At 37.9% G+C, this 21,601-nt stretch overlaps 1 protein-coding gene and 1 long non-coding RNA gene across 2 annotated transcripts; both read right to left on the reverse strand.

Moving 5' to 3' along the window:
• Positions 15,910–16,649, reverse strand: LOC8069449. Its single transcript, XM_002447564.2, has one exon. The coding sequence runs from the start codon at positions 16,517–16,519 to the stop codon at positions 16,181–16,183; it is 339 nt and encodes a 112-aa protein (XP_002447609.1). The 5' UTR covers positions 16,520–16,649; the 3' UTR covers positions 15,910–16,180.
• Positions 17,407–18,753, reverse strand: LOC110436163. Its single transcript, XR_002453877.1, has 3 exons — positions 18,550–18,753; positions 18,129–18,235; positions 17,407–17,676 (listed from the first exon to the last, which is right to left on the reverse strand). It is a non-coding gene; the product is annotated as an uncharacterized LOC110436163 (long non-coding RNA).

A 21,601-nucleotide genomic window follows, 5' to 3' on the forward strand; every position in this document is an offset into this window, starting at 1 on the left:
TAAAATACCAAAAATATATGGACACATGAAGGTCCAGAGTCCAATAGAAATGAATAAAAACCAAACAAAATACTTATCTATATATTAAGGTGTGATCATAGAATGTGTCTACAGTCACTCTAGTTTAGAGTCAAATTAAAGTTTTGTCTTGGAGAGTGCTTAACATGTTATTTATTGACGCACCCAAGCAACGACATACTTAATTCTCTGGTGCATACTAAGAAAATACTATCAATACGTATGAGTTTTTTCAAGCATTTTTATGTTGCAAAAGTGTATTACTTCATGCATTTTACTTTTTATTGGTTTTTATGTTTTTTATCTTTTTTTCTGGTGTCAATCGAAATTCCAATAATTGAATATGTACATTAGTAGGCATGAAGTTTTATATAAACCTCTTAATGACAAACAACAAGTTTATCGAAATATAACATATATGCCATTGTCTTTTTGTTGACGGTCCTTAATGCTCACATTTAACCATCAACTAATCATGGAAAAGGATCCAAATGCAACCAACACCTAGACTTAGGGTTTTATCTGACAGAATTCCACGAGTTTTGGTGTTTGTCTGTTTCTGCAGGGGGTTATTAGGAAATATGGAAGAAAGGCCCACACGTCGGGTTTACATAGAGATATTAACGTGCCGCGCAATTTTTTATCATCTAAAAGACTCCAGAAGCCACGGGACCGAAGCAGAGGCCGAGAGGGCTCAGGCACAGGGCGCCCGCCCTCCCTTACTGGGCGCCCGCCCTCCCCCCTGAACCAATCAGGGTGAAGTTCGGGGATCATGCTCCACCGACCTAATACTTCAAGGAAAACCACACGATCAATGTCGGTTTGATCCGACGGCCCAGATTCACTTGAAGGGACTATAAAACCAGACCCCCCTGGCCCCTGGAGATCATACCTCTTCTACAGAATCAAAGCTAGGGTTTCAATTCTTCATCCAAGTAGAGAGGATCCCTCTAGTTCTTCTAGTTCTAGTTCTAGTTAGTTCTAGTTGTAATCTAGAAAATAGGGAGAGAGAAGAGGAGAGCGGAGGAGGAGCCGGATCTGTCGGATCTTCCTCAACATTGTACTTTTGCAGCAACTGGTTCGTTCTTCATCGTTCTCCAGGTTCTTCAATTCATAATTCTGAGTTCTTTAATTACTTTTATTTACATTCAAGTTATTTATTGGATTCCCGCTTGCATCAAGTGCTCTAATCTTTGCAACATTAGAGTAGTAATTAATAGATTAGACGTGGTGTTTAGTCTTGCAATTACCTGGAATTGCACCCAATCCTGCGGATTGTTGTGGTAGCCTTAGGGTAGTGACAGCCCTAACGGTCGACGTATTCCACCTCGTTCGGATCGGTGTTTGTAGGACCGTAGTCGGAGCTTCCTAGCCCCCTTCTCATCTCTTTCTATGGTTAGTGCTCTGATGTCCCGAAATAAATAATCTTGAAGTAATTCTTGATTCTTAGATCAACTAGAGAACTCTCAGGAAACTTCCTCTCTTCCCACGAAAAATAATTATATAGTTATCCTTGGGCGATCTTGAATCTTAACTAGTATACTCACGTTCCCTGTGGAAAATCGATACTCTGGAATACTCCCGGGTGAAGGCTACATCGGTATCCGTGCGCTTGCGGATTTTTCTGTTTGCGTTTAAAATACCCAACAAGCTTTCTGGCGCCGTTGCCGGGGAACGGTAGCTGTGCTAGTTTCGAACCAAGTCGTCCGTGTATCCTTTTTCTTTTCCCTTTTACCACACTCACCTTACCATTTTCACCACACCACATGGATTTCACTCCTATCTATAAATTCTTTGCTCCAAAGGGCGAGTTATTAGAGCACCACCATCATCACATCCAATTCTTACAGATGGCTATGACCTCGGCCTTGATCTAATAGCCATGATTCAGGAGCAACCCTTCTCTGGGCAAGTAGATGAAGATCCATACACCCACCTTAGAGAATTCGAGCAATTGTGCTCTTGCCGTTCTATTTCTGGCATGACACAAGAAACCCTTAAATGGAAATTATTTCCGTTCTCCCTATTGGGAAGAGCAAAAAAGTGGTATGCTCATTCTGTAGGAGGCGTTAATGGAAGTTGGGATGAACTTCGGGACAACTTTTGTCTCGCTTTCTTCCCACTTTTTCGAATCGCTGACCTTAGAATCGAAATTCTTACATTCAAACAAGGAGAGAAGGAAACTTTAGGAGCAGCTTGGGCTAGGTTCACAAGCCTTACCAATTCCGGTCCAAACCTTTCCCTGCCTGACCATGTACTGTACTACCACTTTTATCGTGGTCTAAACAAGGAAGCTGCTCTTCACCTCGACATTGCTTCAGGAGGCTCATTCACACACAAACTCACAGATGAGGGGAAAGCTATCCTAGAAAGAATCCTTGAAAATACCCCTTACACAGGCATTTATGATGAGTTTCCTGAAGGAGAAAAAGAAGTCGAGCCTGATCCTAAACCAAAAGATGAGGAACTTGCAACCAAGTTAGAAATTCCACCTGACCCATCCATTAATTTGGTTGTAGAGAAACCTCCTGATAAAGGAATGCAAAACCAACTAAGGGATGATGAACCACCACCTTTAGAGCATCCCTTTGAATTCGAGGAAGATCTTTTTGAAGATTATGGAAACACCTCGAATTTTCCTATCCAAACACGACCTCTAGAAAGGACCACTCAATCCATTCTAAGAGTAGAATCTGTTGACATAGAACACATCAAAAGCCTTTCGGCTATTCTGAGTTATGAATGGCTAACAGAAGCTGAGCTGTCTCCTGAGGTAGCTCGAATCATCACTCCTTCAACCATTTTTCTTTGCCAAATTAGAGGGTCCCCTAGGATGGTCCACTACAATCCATATGTTGGGATAAATGTTATTTCCAAGAAGTTAGCTGGCACTCTTTATCCCAACGAGTCCATAACCCCATCTCAAAAACTTTTACAAAGTCCATCTGGATTAATTCTAGAAAGCCATGGGGTATTAAGGGCAGTTCCTGTTAGAATCAAGGACTCTGGAATATGTCTAGATTTTCACATTTATGACATACCGGAGATTCCTCTCTTGATTGGTAGACCAATCATGAAACTTCTACAAGAACCACAACGAGGTCATTTAGACTTCAAAGTTGGGAATTCCACTATTGTTGTTCCTCTAGCTAGATCAATTAACACGATAGTGGAACCCAAACTTGACCCAGATCCTATTGAGGAGGTCTTAATGGTGACTCAAGAGGAGATGACCCAACCATTCTTTAATCATGAACACTTTGTTCAAGAAGAAGAAGAGTTGGTAGAACCCATTGAGCTAGACAAAAATGAGCTACCTTCACCTCCTTCGATAGAATTAAAACCTCTTCCTTCTGGCCTTAGATATGTCTTTTTGCACAACAACTCAAAAACTCTAGTAATTATCAGTGACAAGCTTTCCGATTATGAAACACAACAACTTGTCACTATTCTTGAAAGACATAGATCAGCCTTTGGCTACTCTCTCGAGGATCTCACGGGCAATAGTCCCATTCTCTGCACTCATCGTATCCCTATTGATCCCAATTCTACACCTTCAAGGGAACCACAACGGAGACTTAACAATGCTATGCGAGAGGTTGTTAAGAAAGAGGTCCTCAAACTCTATCGTGCTGGGATTATTTATCCTGTGCCACATAGTGAGTGGGTTAGCCCTGTCCAAGTAGTGCCAAAGAAAGGAGGAATGACGGTCGTTAGGAATGAGAAGAATGAACTTATCCCTCAACGAATTGTCACTGGGTGGCGTATGTGTATTGACTATCGAAAACTCAATAAGGCTATAAAGAAAGATCATTTTCCGTTACCCTTCATTGATGAAATGTTGGAACGGCTTGCAAACCACTCTTTCTTTTGTTTCCTTGATGGTTATTCTGGATATCACCAAATCCCAATCCACCCAGATGACCAAGAAAAGACTACCTTTACATGCCCATATGGAACTTATGCATACCGACGAATGTCGTTCGGATTGTGCAATGCTCCAGCTTCTTTCCAACGGTGCATGATGTCTATTTTCTCGGACATGATTGAGAAGATCATGGAGGTTTTCATGGATGATTTTACCGTCTATGGCAAAACCTTCGATCATTGTTTGGAGAATTTAGATAGAGTCTTGCAGCGATGTGAAGAAAAACACTTAATCCTGAACTGGGAGAAATGCCATTTTATGGTTCAGGAAGGAATAGTGTTAGGACATAAAGTGTCCGAACGTGGTATAGAGGTGGACAAAGCAAAGATTGAAGTTATTGAAAAACTTCCACCTCCCACGAATGTGAAAGGAATCCGTAGCTTTTTGGGACATGCAGGGTTCTATAGACGCTTTATCAAGAATTTCTCTCAAATTGCTAGACCCCTAACTAGTCTCCTAGCTAAGGATGCACCTTTCATCTTTAGTGATGAGTGTCATGAATCTTTTCAAACTCTTAAGAAAGCACTCATCTCAGCCCCGATTATCCAACCACCTAATTGGAATCTTCCTTTTGAGATCATGTGTGATGCTAGCGATTTTGCGGTTGGTGCCGTTTTAGGACAAACTAAGGATAAAATGCATTATGCCATATCCTACGCTAGCAAAACCTTGTCTGGACCACAGCTCAATTACACTACAACTGAAAAAGAGCTTTTGGCTGTTGTCTTTGCTATAGACAAGTTTAGATCTTACTTAGTAGGGGCAAAGATAATCATCTATTCAGACCATGCTGCTCTCAAGTACCTCCTCACTAAGAAAGATGCTAAGCCTCGTCTAATTCGATGGATTCTTCTACTCCAAGACTTTGACATAGAAATCCGAGATAGGAAGGGAGTTGAGAATTCCGTAGCCGACCACTTGTCTAGGCTTCAGTATAAGGAAACACATGATGAGCTTCCCATAAATGACTACCTAAGGGATGACACCCTGCTTAAGATAACACATGCAGATCCATGGTATGCAGACATCGTAAACTTTATAGTAAAAGGCTATATCCCACCTGGTGCAAACAAAAGGAAGTTGCTTCACGATAGTCGTTTCCACCTTTGGGATGAGCCATATCTTTTCCGAGTCTGCGCTGATGGACTCTTGAGAAGGTGTGTTCCTATGGTTGAGGCTACTCAAATTATGGAAAGATGCCAAGCCTCGCCATATGGAGGACACTATGGAGCATTTCGGACACATGCTAAAATTTGGCAAAGTGGTTTTTTCTGGCCAACGATGTATGAAGATACAAAGGACTTTGTCAGGAGATGCCACCGGTGTCAAAAACATGGGAATATTAACTCACGAAATGAAATGCCTCTCACAAATAATCTTCAAGTAGAACTTTTCGATGTATGGGGCATTGATTTCATGGGGCCATTCCCTATGTCCGGGAATTGCGAGTATATCTTAGTAGCTGTGGATTACGTGTCCAAATGGGTAGAAGCCTTACCTTGTCAATCAGCTGATTCAAAACATGCTAAGAGAATGTTCCATGAAGTAATCTGTCCTCGCTTTGGTATACCCCGGATGGTTATAAGCGATGGAGGTTCCCACTTCATCGACAAAATCTTCCGGAAGTACCTAGCCGATCATGGAGTTCGACACAACGTTGCAACACCATACCATCCTCAGACTAGCGGTCAAGCCGAAACATCTAACAAACAAATCAAAAATATTTTACAAAAGACCGTAGATGAGATGGGTAAGGGGTGGAAGGACAAACTTCCTGATGCACTTTGGGCATATAGAACTGCATTCAAAACACCCATAGGAATGTCACCTTATCAACTTGTATATGGAAAAACTTGTCATTTGCCTGTGGAAGTGGAGTTTAAGGCTCATTGGGCACTCAAGAAATGGAACATGGATCTCCACCTCGCTAGCGAGAATCGTCTGATGCAACTATCTGAGCTAGAAGAATGGAGAGAGAAAGCCTACCACAATTCAAGGATCTATAAAGAGAGAACAAAACGATGGCATGATAAGAGAATCAAGCACAAGGAGTTTAAGCCTGGAGATAAGGTTCTACTATTCAATTCAAGAGTTAAGCTCTTTGGGCATGGTAAGCTATGAAGTAAGTGGGATGGACCATATAAGGTTATTGACACTTCAACTCATGGAGCCATTACTATCCGAGATGACATAGGTAACACTTTTAAGGTAAATGGTCAACGCTTGAAAATCTATCTCGAGCCACAAAACAACCTGGTAGAGGAAGTTGATGTGATTGAGTTCATAGAATTCTCATATTAAGCTCTCATAAGCTCTAGACAATTACCTAACCCTTAACATGTTCCACAAGTTTTGTTGTCTATTTGGGTTGTGCAGGATTTTGAGGCTTAAGAATAGTGAGACCAAACATGCAGGCTACAAGAGTGAACGACTATGTCAACATCCAGCTTGGGGGAGGCACCCCCACGTGTATCTAGATAAGTATTACTTTTCTTTCTGAGTTTTATTTACTAGTATTCGGAAATAAAAAAATGCATAACCATGAAACCAAACAAAGTTTTTATTTTGAGTAATATACAATAGTTTTGTGTAATCCTAAGTTTTAAATAAAATAAAAAGAAAGTTTGGTTCAAGTCTAGGTAATTGACAAACATGATATGAGAAGGTCTGAGCTACTATTTAACTTGTTCCAAGTTTTGCTAGAATTCTGGAGATTTTTTCTTTTGAAAATCTAAAAAAAATATATATATATGAGATCATAATACCTAGAGTATTATAAGATATAAATATTAAAACTGTGAGCACTTGCTTTGTTCAAGCCATTGTTTATTCTTGTAGTTTTGGTTGAGAGAATTATCATGCTCCCAAGATCAAGATCTTTTTGTTTTTAAAATATAAAAGATTCACTCTTTCGAAGTATTATTGCGTTAGAGGCATGGGACTATGCAAAATTTTGATTCGAAAAAAAAAAGTGAGACGAGAGGTAAAAATGGACAAGTGTCCGAAGTAGAATTAGGGGTACAAAGATACCCACCTGAGTGGAAAAAATGGACATGTGTCCGACAGTAGAATTAGGGGTACTTGCTGCCCACTTGAAAAAAAAAGACTGAAAAAAAAAGAGAAAATAAAAATGATAGCCCATGGTCCCTCTAATAAGCAATATGCCAGTAAGAGATGACAAACTATTCAAAAAGGTCAAAGGTCTTGATCTAGGAGTATGACATTCCTCTCCCTTGCTCCGAGCATTGACATAGCAAAATGCAAAGTAAGTATGCTAAAACTTTTAGAGCTCTACTTATATATCTTTCGAGAAGAAGGCAATGCCTCAGTTTTATTTTGCAGACTTATAAAAAAAAACTCCAGAACAAAGGTAAGACAGAAGAACTTGAGACATAGTGCTTGACTTGATTGTTCTGTTTTTCAATCACTTAAGACCTTAGTGATAAATTAAAAAAATCCTGTAGTAAGAGGCATAAAAGTAACCCCTGTTTTCTTGCTGATTTTAGCTTTGCTCAGGGACGAGCAAAGGTTAAGCTTGGGGGAGCTTGTTGACGGTCCTTAATGCTCACATTTAACCATCAACTAATCATGGAAAAAGATCCAAATGCAACCAACACCTAGACTTAGGGTTTTATCTGACAGAATTCCACGAGTTTTGGTGTTTGTCTGTTTCTGCAGGGGGTTATCAGGAAATACGGAAGAAAGGCCCACACATCGGGTTTACATAGAGATATTAACGTGCCGCGCAATTTTCTATCATCTAGAAGACTCCAGAAGCCACGGGACCGAAGCGGAGGCCGAGAGGGCTCAGGCACAGGGCGCCCGCCCTCCCTTACTGGGCGCCCGCCCTCCCCCGTGAACCAATCAGGGTGAAGTTCGGGGATCATGCTCCACCGACCTAATACTTCAAGGAAAACCACACGATCAATGTTGGTTTGATCCGACGGCCCAGATTCACTTGAAGGGACTATAAAACCAGACCCCCCTGGCCCATGGAGATCATACCTCTTCTATAGAATCAAAGCTAGGGTTTCAATTCTTCATCCAAGTAGAGAGGATCCCTCTAGTTCTTCTAGTTCTAGTTCTAGTTAGTTCTAGTTGTAATCTAGAAAATAGGGAGAGAGAAGAGGAGAGCGGAGGAGGAGCCGGATCTGTCGGATCTTCCTCAACATTGTACTTTTGCAGCAACTGGTTCGTTCTTCATCGTTCTCCAGGTTCTTCAATTTATAATCCTGAGTTCTTTAATTAATTTTATTTACATTCAAGTTATTTATTGGATTCCCGCTTGCATCAAGTGCTCTAATCTTTGCAACATTAGAGTAGTAATTAATAGATTAGACGTGGTGTTTAGTCTTGCAATTACCTGGAATTGCACCCAATCCTGCGCATTGTTGTGGTAGCCTTAGGGTAGTGACAGCCCTAACGGTCGACGTATTCCACCTCGTTCGGATCGGTGTTTGTAGGACCGTAGTCGGAGCTTCCTAGCCCCCTTCTCATCTCTTTCTGTGGTTAGTGCTCTGATGTCCCGAAATAAATAATCTTGAAGTAATTCTTGATTCTTAGATCAACTAGAGAACTCTCAGGAAACTTCCTCTCTTCCCACCAAAAATAATTATATAGTTATCCTTGGGAGATCTTGAATCTTAATTAGTACACTCACGTTCCCTGTGGAAAATCGATACTCTGGAATACTCCCGGGTGAAGGCTACATCGGTATCCGTGCGCTTGCGGATTTTTCTGTTTGTGTTTAAAATACCCAACACTTTCCTCTTCAAGTATATGCTTCTTTTTGAAACATTTTAGAATGTGCACCTTTTTTTAACACATATAGATTTTTCAGCACCTTATATATTTTGACATCTAGCAGTTTCCTTTTAAAGTTTTGTAGTGTGATAGTTTAAAGATTTTTGACTTAGGAGTACAAAGTTTTGAAATGCCATAGATTCAATCAATTTTCTGAGTGTAATGTTTTCTACCTAGGAGTAAAAAGTTTTATAATTTGATAGTTCAATGTTTTGAACCTATGAATAAAAAGTTTGTAATTTGATAGTTCAATGTTTTGAACCCTAGGAGTACAAAGTTTGTAAGGTATTTAGCTCAGAGTTTTTTTGAATTCTGAATGTGAAGTTTTGAACCTAGTTGTACAAAGTATAGTATATAACTTCATAGTTTAAAGTTTTGAGATTTCTAATGTGGTAGTTCAGAGTTTTATAAATTCTTTATTTAAAGTTCTTAACCTAGCATTATAAAGTTCTAAATGTGATAGTTTGAAGTATTCAACCTATAAATACAAAGTCTGTAATTGCATAGTTCAAACTTTTTATGACTTGTAGAATGTTAAGTTTTGTAGCTTGTAGTATAAACCGTTTTTCTAATATAGTGTGTTAGTTCAAATTTTTCCAACCAAGGAGTACAAAGTTTGCAAAATAATAGTGTAGAGTTTTTTTAATAAGTTCAATATGTAAAGTTTTTAAAGACTCGGCTGCAAAGTTTACATTGTGATGGTGCAAATTTTGAAACTAGAGTAATATAAATTTTCTAATGTCGTAAAATTCAAAGTTGTATGATTATGAGTGTATGATTCAAAGTTTGTACTTGGATAGTTTAAATTTTTAAATCTAGTGATAGAAAGTTTTGTAATGCAGTAGTTCAAAGTTTATAAATTATTTGTTTTAACTTCTTAACCTAGCATTATAAAGTTTTTAATATCAAAGTTTAAAGTTTTTTTACCTAGGAGTACAAAGTTGTAATTGGATAGTTCAATGTATTATAAATTCATAGTGTAAAGTTTTATATGTTTTATAGTACAACTTCTCTTAATATAGTGTGTTAGTTCAAATTTTTCCAACCAATGGAGTACAAATAGTCCAAAGTTTGTTTTACTAATTCCATGTGTAAAGTTTCGAAGATAGGGTTAGAAAGTTTGTAATGTGATAGTGCAAAATTTGAAACTAGAGCAGTACAAATTTTTTAATGTCAGAGATTCCAACTTTTTATAGCTTTTAGTGTAAAGTTCTCAACCTAGCACTACAAAGTAAAGTTAGTAATTGGATTGGTCAAAGTTTTTAACCTAGTGATAGAAAGCTTGTAAGTGATAGTTCAACGTTTACAATTTTTTTATTTAAATTTCTTAGCTTACCATTTACAAAGTTTCTAATGTGATAGTTTAAAGTTTTCAACTTAGGAGTACAAAGTTTGTAATTGTATTTCAACGTTATATAAATTCAGAGTATAATGTTTTATATGTTGTAGACAAAAAAATTTTAATATTAGTGTGTTAGTTCAATTTTTTTCAACCAAAGGAGTACAAAGTCTGCAATATAATAGTCCAAAATTTTCCAATTTTAAAGTATAAAGTTTTAAATTTGTAATTATATAGTTTTTGAATTTAAAATATAAAGTTCTAGATCTCAGAATACAAAGTGTTAAATGTGCCAATATAAAGTTTCTAGATTTTAAGGAAAGATTAAAATTAGAAAGTTTTAAATATTAAAGTACAAACTTTTAGGTTTGCTAGTATAAAGTTTCTAAATTTAAATTATAAAGGTTCAAATTACAAAGAATCAAATTTTGAAATACAAATTTTTATATGTTCTAGTATAAAGTTTGAGAATTTAAAATGTAAAGTTTGAAATTATAAAGTTCTTAATCTTAAAATATAAAATTTCAAATATGCTGGTATAAAGTTTTTGGATTTCAAAAAGAAAGATTGAAATTATAAAGTTTTAAATCTGAAAGTACCAACTTTTAATTGTGCTAGTATAAAGATTTTGAATTTAAAACTTAGTTTAAAGTTACAAAGACTTAAATTTAAAATACAAAGTTTTATAAATGCTAGAAGAAAGTTCCTGAATGTACTAGTAGAAAGTTCCTGAATGTGCTAGTATAAAGTTATAGTCATAATTTAAAATTTATAGATTTGGTGACGGAAGTTTGAGTTTGGTTTTCACGTTATAGAAGTTGAAATCCAAGGAATGTGCCGCATGGAGCCTCTAAATTTAGAGGACAAACTTTACAACTATAAAAGGTTCTTATAGCTTAGTGTGTTTTAGAGTGTTATAATTAAATGTTGCAATAGTTGTTGTGAAAGTTTTGAATTACATTTTTGTATCTTCAAGTACAAAAGTTTGGATATTGTGAATACAAAGTATATGTCCTGCTTCAAGTTCATAGATTCCGAGTACAAGTATTTATTTCAATCTAATGGTTACAAAGTTTTTAAGCCAAACTTGAAAGTGTTCTATAACTTAAGGGCAAATTTGAATTCATTTTTTTCATATATGGAAGTGTAAAGTCTAGAATTAAAATTATAATGTGGGTAATACTCATCTTTTACATATATAAATATAAAGTTTAACATAACTTCACATATTTGAAATTTATTTATCTTATCTTGCTTTTTTTAGGGTATTAATGGCAACTAATATAATTGAAATTAGAAGCAGTCAGATGTCTTTTATATTAGCTATCTACAAAGACATTCTCCCTCCATCCTAAAATAACCATCTTTTGTGTTTCCGAGAAACAATCTTAAATAAATATATATTAAAAAATAACAATATTTATGGTATATAGTTAATATCATTGGAAAAATCTTTGAATCTTGTTTTTAACAAATTTATTTAGAGATATAAATATTGCATGTTTTTTTATAAAGCGAGTCAAAATTATGGCTTGAAGCTAATAACTGTAATTAATATAGGATGGAGGGAGTACATATCTTTATAAATGAGATATACTCTATTCTATTTTCTTCGTGCCCATAACTTTACTTGTCCTTTATAGACCATTTTTATTTTTCTATATGGGTTGAATCATTATTCCCATGCAAATACTATAAAATATAAGATAATATCATTTTAGAAAAAAAGAACTTCTACATCTATATAGATGTCAAACCATCTTCCCGCCCTTTTCATCTCCCACGTTCCCGTTATCCCGAAAGAGAATAAAAAAACTTGTAATATAGATAGGAGAAACATAAAATATTAAATTGTCCGATTAAATTTATATGGGCTGAAGCTAGACATGAGAAGAGAAAAAAATATGCTTCCTAATCCGCATATAACAACCCATGAGCATATTAAGAATGAGTGCGCTGGTCAGAATCTATACCCATGTGCACCACTAATTATTCTAGTGCGCGCGCGTCAGTACTGCTACCAGCTTATGTGCGGCGAGCAAGAGCGTCGGCGAGCTAGCGCAGATAGGCGGATTCAACATATGCACGCGTCCTATTTTGAATGGACGACCGTACGGTGCAAGGTGTAGACAGTCCCTACTCAGTTTTTTTTCTTTGTGTGTTCTCCTTGTGTTTACATCTGTGTGTATTGATTTCTCAACACTTGCTCTGTTTGGTTTTCAAAAAAAAACTTTTTGTCTGTGACATCAAATGTTTAGACAGGTGCATAGAGCACGAAATATAGATAAAAAAACTAATTAATTGTACAATTTGCATGAAAACCACGAGACGAATCTTTTATGCTTAATTAGTCCATGATTAACCATAATTGCTACCGTAACAAACATATGTTCATGATAGATTAATTAGGTTTAATAATTCTGTCCTGCTGTTTACAGGCGATTTATGTAATTAGTTTTTTAATTACTATCCGAACACCTCTTCTGACATCCTACGGATCATCCGCTGTGAGACTCAACAATTTTCACCCACGAACTAGTTCACGAAAATATTTTTTTGGGTGTCACGTCGGATATGCCGGCACACATTTGAAGTATTAAACGTAGACTAAAAAAACATGAATTACATAGCTCGCCTGGAAACTATGGGACAAATTTATTAAGACTAATTAATATGTCATTAGCATATATGGGTTACTATAACAATTATAACTAAACATGGACTAATTATGTTTAAAAGATTTATCTCGCGATTTACAGCTAAACTATGCAATTAGTTTGTTCATCTACATTTAATGCTCTATGCATGTATCCAAAGATTCGATCTTATGGGTGAAAAAATATTGATGGAGAACCAAACAAGGTCAGCCTTGTTTAGTTCCCCACCTAAAAACTTTTCACCTATCCCATTGAATCTGTCGATAGAGTTTGGTTGTAAATCACAAGACAAAGCTTTTAAGCCAAATTAGTCTATTATTAGCCATATTTGCTACAGTAACCAACATATGCTAATGATAGATTAATTAGGCTTAATAAATTAGTCTCGCTGTTTTCCGTCTAGTTATGTAATTTATTTTTTAATTAGTCTATATTTGCTACTCCATCCATCTCAAATTACAAGTCATTTCAAGAATCTTGGAGAGTCAAACTTTCTCAAGTTTGACCAAATTTATATGATACAATAATACTATTTATAGTGTCAACTTAGTATCATTACATTATTCATTAATTATATTTTTCATATTATACCTATTTAATGTTATAAATTTTTGTAATTTTTTTCTATAATTTTGGTCAGATCTGTGCTTTGACTCTCCAATATTTTTGAAATGACTTACAATTTCGCATAAAGGATTACTTCAAAATGTGTGCGTGTATATCCTATTTACGCAAAAAATTTCGTTTCCCTAAGGCCTTGTTTACTTGCAAAATATTTTACAAAATATGAATAGTACCAATTTCATTTATATTTGACAAATATTGTCCAATTATAGACTAACTAGGCTCAAAAGATTCGTCTTGTCAATTCTGACCAAACTGTGTAATTAGTTTTTATTTTCGTCTATATTTAATACTTCATGCATACGTCTAAAGATTCGATGTGACGGGGAATCTGAAAAATTTTGCAAAATTTTTTGGGAACTAAACAAGGCCTAACTAAAAAGGCCGTATAGATGGATTCCTCCAAAAATTGAAAAGTTTTCGAAACTGTATCACTTTCGTTTTTATTTGACAAACATTATCTAATCATAGAGTAACTAAGCTTAAAATATTCATCTTGTGATTTACAGATAAACTGTGTAATTAGTTTTTATTTTCGTTTATATTTGATACTACGTACATGTATTATAAGATTCGATATGATAGGGAATTTTGAAAAGGCCGTAAGGCTTTCCACTTTCATGTATCGCTGGTTGGTGTCAGATCACGACATGGTACCTACTCTGCTCGTGGGTCAGTATACGCTCAAAAGTTGTGTGGATGCCCTCGGAGAATGGGCTAAAGCAGGCTCATCATCACCATATTTGCTGCTGTCTGGTCAGATGGCACTAAGCCGCATTATGCTATTTTTCTAACTAATTATAAAATATGGTATGTATATTAATTATAATTAACTAATTAATCTTGTCATAAATTGCAACATAAAGTATTATAAATTTCTAATTTTTTATATAGAAATTAAAGTAACAAAAAACCTAAAATTTTTTATTTCTAATTTTTCTAAACGAGCAAAATTAAAAAGACATAAAAGTTCTCTATATTTCTAACTAATCATAAAATGTGATATGCATACTAGTTATAATTAACTAATTAACTTTATCACAAATTGCAACATAAAGTATTATAAGTTTCTAATTTACTATAAAAAATTAAAGTAACAAATAACCTAAAATTTTCTATTTCTAATTTTTCGAAATAAGCAAAATTAAAAAAGCACAGAAGTTCTCTGTTTTTTCTAAATAATCATGAAATGTGGTATGTATACTAGTTATAATTAACTAATTAACTCGGTCACAAATTACAAATTAAAGTATTATAAGTTTTTATTTTTTTCTAAACTAATTAAAATAAAAAACCATAGTATCACTATTTCTCTAACTAAACCATTAAATGTGGTAGGCATAATAGTAATGAAAAGTTAATTTTTAGAGAACTAATTGTAGTTGTTATCATTCAAATAGTCAAACGATCAAGTAATTGGAGTTTAAAATAGCGTAGAATTCATAATAAAATAAAAAACAACATATATAACACTAGAAAATGACACATGCCGTTGCTAATGTTGAGAAGATGAAGCTAGTGACCTCTTAACAAGTCGACGACGGCGTAGAAATGATGAAATGAATCAATAGCCGGACATGAGAGCAAGAACAAATAAAGAACACAACAAAGAGTGAAGATCGGGCTCGGCCAGGGAAAAAAGAAAAGTTCAAATATAGAGAAAGACATTTAATCCCGGTTACAATTACCAACCGGAACTAAAGTCCAACATTTTGTCCCGGCCTGTGAGACAGACCGGGATAACATATTTTAATCTTGGTTTGTGTTAAAAACCGGGACTAAAGCCTAGCCTTTAGTCTCGGTTGGCCTCCCAACCGGGACTAAAGGTTCCTTCTGCCGATTTATGACACCATAGCCGTTGGGCAGGAGACTTTTAGTTCTGATTAGTATCACCAACCGGGACGAAAGATGTTTTTGTCCCAGACGCTGATTGTGCCGAGATTATTGTTTATTTTAGGTAAGTGACCAAAAGCCTCTTTTGTAGTAGTGGTGCGCTCAAAAGTTGTGTGGATGCCCTCAGAGAATGGGCTAAAGCAGGCTCATCATCACCATATTTGCTGCTGTCTGGTCAGATGGCACTAAGCCGCATTCTGATTTTTAATTAGTCGGTTCGTTAGATTTGCTGGGTCCTCAATAGCTGGACCGTGATAGTGTACTCCCTCAGTCCTAAAAAAAGCATCATTTTAGAATTTCAGACATCTCATTTGACCATTCGTTTTATTCAAAATTTTTACATAAATATTATATATTTTGTTAAGACTTATTTTATCGTTGGAGATACTTTATCCATCATTAAATTATTTTATAATTTATATAAAATTTTTGAATAAGAAGAAAAGTGTCAAACACGATGTCTGAAAGTCAAAAACGTCACTTTTTTGGATAGAGGGAGTATCTGTGTGTAAGTACGGTGATCAGTGATCTCAAGGTGAGCGAAACGAAAAACTTCTCCTTGACAATTTGTGAATCGCTCGATATGTGTGTATATATATACAGAGTCAAGACAACAGCACAGGCACACTGATAATTGACAAAACAAATTAAGAAGCAAGAGAAAGTATTTAATTCATATATCAACTTTGCAAGGTCTTCACAGGATGCCAAGAACTGGATCAGTTATTTGCTGATACAATCACGTAAAAATTCTCTGTGGGGGTTTGTGGGTTGTACGTACATTACATAATTATATATACTAACTAGTAGCAATCAAGATTTCGATAGACGACCATCCAGCGAATGCACAACACAAACGATTAACAAGCACGAATGTATCTATCAGTGGGCCGTGGCGATCATCACTTGAGAAGCTGCTTACCCGTGGGGGCACTGGTATATGGCGTTGCAGCCCCGGCCGGTGTACGGCCTCCCGCGCGCCGGGCACGACTGGGGGCAGGCCGGACGGTTTGGAGTAAACACACTTGGTTTCAAGGAGCTGCCAGCTAGGACGCGGCGGTGCAGCTCCAGATCGACCGTGAGCTCCGGCGCCACGCCATCCTCCAGCCTCGTCGTCATCAGACGTCGCACCACCGCCGTGTCGGCGACCCCCACGCCCTCCGCGAATATGGCCTTCAGCCCCGCGGCGACGGGGCCTGCCAGAGCGAGTAGGACGCTGATGAGCACGAGCAAGGACGGGCACGCCCTCCTGTCCATTCTCGCTCGCTGTCGTTCTCTCCCTCCCTGGTGAGTTGCAGACGGGAAACGTTGTTGTTGGCTTACATTGGTATTGAACGATCTTCACTAGGAGGGTCACTTATATATTGGGTGCGATTTCTGAGCATGCATGGGCCGTGTTGGTTTTCTTTGTGTCTTCTGTTTCAACTTGTTGCTTTACTGTTCACTCCCTACTTTTTTTGTCCGAAACTTTGAATGATGTCAAAAGATGTGTGCAGCAGAATACCCACCACCAATAATCTGTGCCGGTGCCGCTAATCGCGGAACCGACATGCGCACTCAAAGTATCTCTACGAGCCACATTAGGAACATAGAACCGATGAGGGAGAAAGGAGAGATACAGTTGGACACTAGATTATTCAAAAGTATCTAAGAAACATAGTTATATATAGTGTCTAACAAAATTATTATATATAGAAACCACTCATGGTTTCACTATACCACAGCCTATCTATAGCAAGCTACGGATGGTCGCTATAAACATATAGCGTCTAACTTGACCGGTCTCTATAAATGGCGTCGCTATATGTTTTAGCGTCCGACCATACATATAGCGACTGACCGTTGGACAGTACGTTGAAGTTATAGCGACCATCTGTTTGACGCCAATTACAAACTTATAGTGACCAATAGTCAGACGCTATACATTATATAGCGTCCAACCGTCAGACGCTATCAGTACAAGAAATTAACAACATAATTTTTCATTAACCTCAGGGTAATTATCCTTTAACCTTAGAATTAGCACTAATCATACAATCAAACATACGATCAATGAACCATAAAATCACCAATTCCATTTTGGACTATATAAAATCATGACAATGAAGCTTATCATAGCTCACACTTATATCATATATCCATGAGCTCACAACTTGGAGAAATAAGTTACATCAAGGCAGTTTGCCCATCGAGATAGAATAACGCATAGCTTCTAGATGTTTGCACTAGTTGCACAGTTCACGTCTCATTACAATTCATTACCTAAGTCTTAACAAAATTATTCATCTCTAGTTAAGATGTCTAAAAGCATTCATCTCTAGTTAGGATGTCCAAAATATCCAAAATATTGCACTGGCCATGCGAAATTCCTTCCAACGGCTTCCTAAAGGCCACCTCTAGCCATTCCCTCCCACCTGCAGATAAAAGATTACATTCGTCAGTGGAAACTAGATATCCAACTCCTACAAAGTTATTAGATTCATGAGTGCAGTAGTTGTACAGATTTGGAGTTGAAAAATAATAAACCGGAACAAATTACATTATCATTGCAGCAACATATGAAGCCGTTGTGCTTGCAGGGTGTAATAGTTGTAAATATGGTGTCCTTTTTTCATCATGACTACATAGTGTTGCAGCCTATTTCATCATGAGTGCAGTTCTATCTTGTTGAACATGCACTTCTATCACTAGCTGCAAGTGCCATACAGCAAAAGTATGCACACATTTTGTGGTCCTGAATATGAATGATATGTTTGTAGCAAGCAGGTAGCTAATAAAGCTGCTAGTAGCACACAACCATTCAGGCATTCAGACAAGTGGGCAAGCAAGTCTCAGTTGCTTTCATTCAAATGAGAATGTGACTTACTGTGTGGCTCACTTCTGAAGATATGTTTCTCCAGCCCTTGCCCATATACTCGTACACCAGCAGGAGCTCCTTGTCCTCCCAGCAGTACCCAGTAGCCTCACCTCCGACTACAAACAACAGTTATCACCAATTACATTATCAGCAGAAAAAAAAAGCTTGGGCTAAAAATGTAGAAGAGCATCCAGAGACAAAGAGCAAGCTGCCATGCAGTTGCACAAGATGTAAAAGATCAAGGCTACTACAAGAATTATCTCGGGCAAACACAAGTAGACTATAAAGTCTTCATCCTTAACTGTAACTAGCTTAAAATCAACTAGTATTTTTGTGGCTCATGTACTCAAGAGTGGCAACAATACAGAACAGTGAGCCATATCTTCTCCCAAATGATAGTGGATTACAATATAAAGTACTAATTGCACACCTGTATCATGGAATGATTTTGATGTCTTGCAAAGCTTCAGCTGTTAGAGAGATCAGTAATTAGAAAATAAATCTATTCATCACAGCTAGGATTAGTCCTTCGGCACAAGCTCGAGAACACCTTGCAGATCTTGACTATTGGCTTGGGCACAACGACACATCACAACTCCTACTACTCCCTCCTGTAATGTCCTTTTCAGATCATATCGAGAAACCCCAACTGTTACAAAAGAGACTTTAAAGCATTAGACACTCCAACACAACAAAAAAATATTGCCAGTTAGGGAAATTATATGAATCTTGAGCTACAGAGAGAAAAAATTAGTTGGTCAGCAAGGAACATATTATTGAATATAATGGGCCTTAGCCCATAATTATATTTGATGATTAATTCAAGAGCCCATAATTAATGCTATAATGAAAACGGCTTAGTACCGTATTGATGATTGACCATGTGTTAACTTAACTTAAATAGGTGGCCTTTGTTAGCTCCTATGGAGAAGTTGAGGGAGAGAAAAGGGGTGCCACACGCGCGCGCCGCCGCCGCCGTTGCCGAGCCGTGGCGTGGCGTGGCGTGGCGTGGCGTGCGTGTCGTGTCTTGTCGTGTCTTGTCGAGGTCGAGACGAGACGTGCGTGACGTGACACACGAGGACTAGACCAGACGTGACGTGGCACAAGCGTGGTGAATAAGGAAAGAGAGGAAAACGAGACCTGACCGTTGTGTAATTAATGGCAATTAATTGCTAATTGATTGACTCGGTTTATGGAAATTAAATGTGATTAATTGTCATCAATCAGACGTTTCCTTCTGGGCCTATATATTCCATACGCGTGACACTCCTTCCATACCTGACACACACTCAGTCCTCTCCTGTCGAGTTGCTCTCTGCCCATGCCCGTCCCGAACCTCTACGCGCATAGAGATCGGGAGAGCAGGCCTCCGGAACCCGACGCCTAGCATCGAGACACCTGCTCGGGTGTTGCGGGCAATCAGGTTTTTGAGTAGCGTCTTCCGCGACTGCTCACCGGCGAGACCGTATTCTTCCACTCTGGCGGATCGAGATCGACTACTGCGTCTTCGTCTTCTTCCTGGTGGACGTTCGCGCGGATCGAGACCGACTACTTCGTCTTCTTCCTGGTGGACGTTCGCGGGACTGCACTGTCAACATCTTCCTGCATCGACTGTGGTCCGCTACTTCACGCAACGCGCTATGTCGACTAGTGCGAATGGAGCCGCCGGTGCCTTTGACACCGGTCCCTCCTCAGGGTACAATCTTAAACGATTGTGTTCCGTTTTCAGTATGTCTGTTGTAGTTGCAGTAGTTCTTGCAATGTTTATCTCTAATCTGAGTAGTGATAAAATTGCACACGTACACATATATGCCACCACTATATTGTACGTAATTTTCTGGATTAAATCAAACATTAAAATGTCTAAATTTCTAACAATCCGAACACCTGATATTAGACATTTTTCTGTTAGTGGTTTTGCTGCTGCGTGAAAACCGGATCTGTTTGACGGTTCAAACTATAAGCGGTGGCGCGCGAGAATGATATTGTGGTTGACTGCTATGAGTTGCTATCACGCCGCGAAGGGGAAGCCAGAATAGTTTACTACTGAGGAGGAGCAAACGTTCATGGCTGCTGATAACCTCTTCAGAGGCACCGTGATAAGTGCGCTCGATAAAAAGTATGTCGACAACTGTATTATTTGCACCACTGCTAAGGAATTATGGGATGCGCTTGAGGCCAAGTTCGGGATTTCTGATGCTGGTAGCGAGCTGTACCTCATGGAGCAATTGTTTGATTACAAGACGGTGGATAACCGTTCTGTGATTGAACAAGCACATGAGATACATGCACTAGCTAAGGAACTACAACAATTCCCTTGTGTGTTGCCTGAAAAGTTTGTGGCTGGCGGTATAATCGCTATGCTGCCACCTTCTTGGAAGGATTTTGCTACTTCTCTAAAACATCAGAGGAAAGAGTTTGGTCTTGCCGAACTCATGGGAACTCTTGATGTTGAGGAGAAGGCGAGAGCAAAAGATACACATGGGAAAGACGTTGAGTCTTCTAGTGCCAATGTGGTACAAAAGAAAAAGCAATTCGCATTCCGTAATAAGAAAAAGAACAAGCAAGAGAACAAGCAAGGGACAAATCCGAAGCCAAAGCAAACTACAACTTTTAAGAAGAAAAAGGCAGATGGAGGCTGCTTTGTTTGCGGTAGCGATGACCACTGGGCAAGTGCTTGTCCAGACCATAAATTCAAACGAGAAGAGAAAAAGTCAGTGAACATGGTCATTAGCGAGGCTGAAGGAGGAACATCTGGGTATAGTAATTATTTACCTATTGTTCTTTCAGTTTGTCATTCACCTGAGTGGTGGATGGATACTGTCACAGAACCGACCAAATTATAAGAGTTCAAGTGTACAAACGATCGACTAGCAATCAAGTTTCCAAACTTGAGCCCATATAATCCCGGTAGTCAACTGAAATCACGAAGGACTTCAAACCAACTTGCAACAAACCAAGATCGTAATAGTTCAACATAACACAGCGAATGTTACATAGTCATTCATTGCCGTCGAAGCGGCACCACATCGGAGTTACTTAGTTATTACAACACATGTTTGTAGTAGCGGAAGCAAAATAGTTTACAACACACATTCTAAAGTTGAGTTTCCAAGTTCTTGTTACTGCTAGAGTCGCATACCATCCTTCCAAAAGCAACAGGTACGATGTAGTTAGAGAATCGTGCCCAACGGTTTAGTCCTCATCCCCAGCGGGATGGAGACAGGTCTTGCAGAAGCCATCATAAAAGATATCATCTACAACAGGTGGGAATAAACCCTGAGTACGAGGATGTACTCAGCTAGACTTACCTGTCTAGTAAACTATAAAAGACACCAAGGATCATGCAAGGATAAGTATAAAGTGTAGCTGGCTTGACTCAACATTTGCCAAAAGCTTAAGTAGAGACTACACCATTGTAAAAGCATCATATTACTCATCATTAGCCTACCACTAGATTAGCACCTGTACTAAAACACTCA

The sequence above is a fragment of the Sorghum bicolor genome, chromosome 6 (assembly GCF_000003195.3).
Source record: "Sorghum bicolor cultivar BTx623 chromosome 6, Sorghum_bicolor_NCBIv3, whole genome shotgun sequence".
Classification (NCBI taxonomy): domain Eukaryota; kingdom Viridiplantae; phylum Streptophyta; class Magnoliopsida; order Poales; family Poaceae; genus Sorghum; species Sorghum bicolor.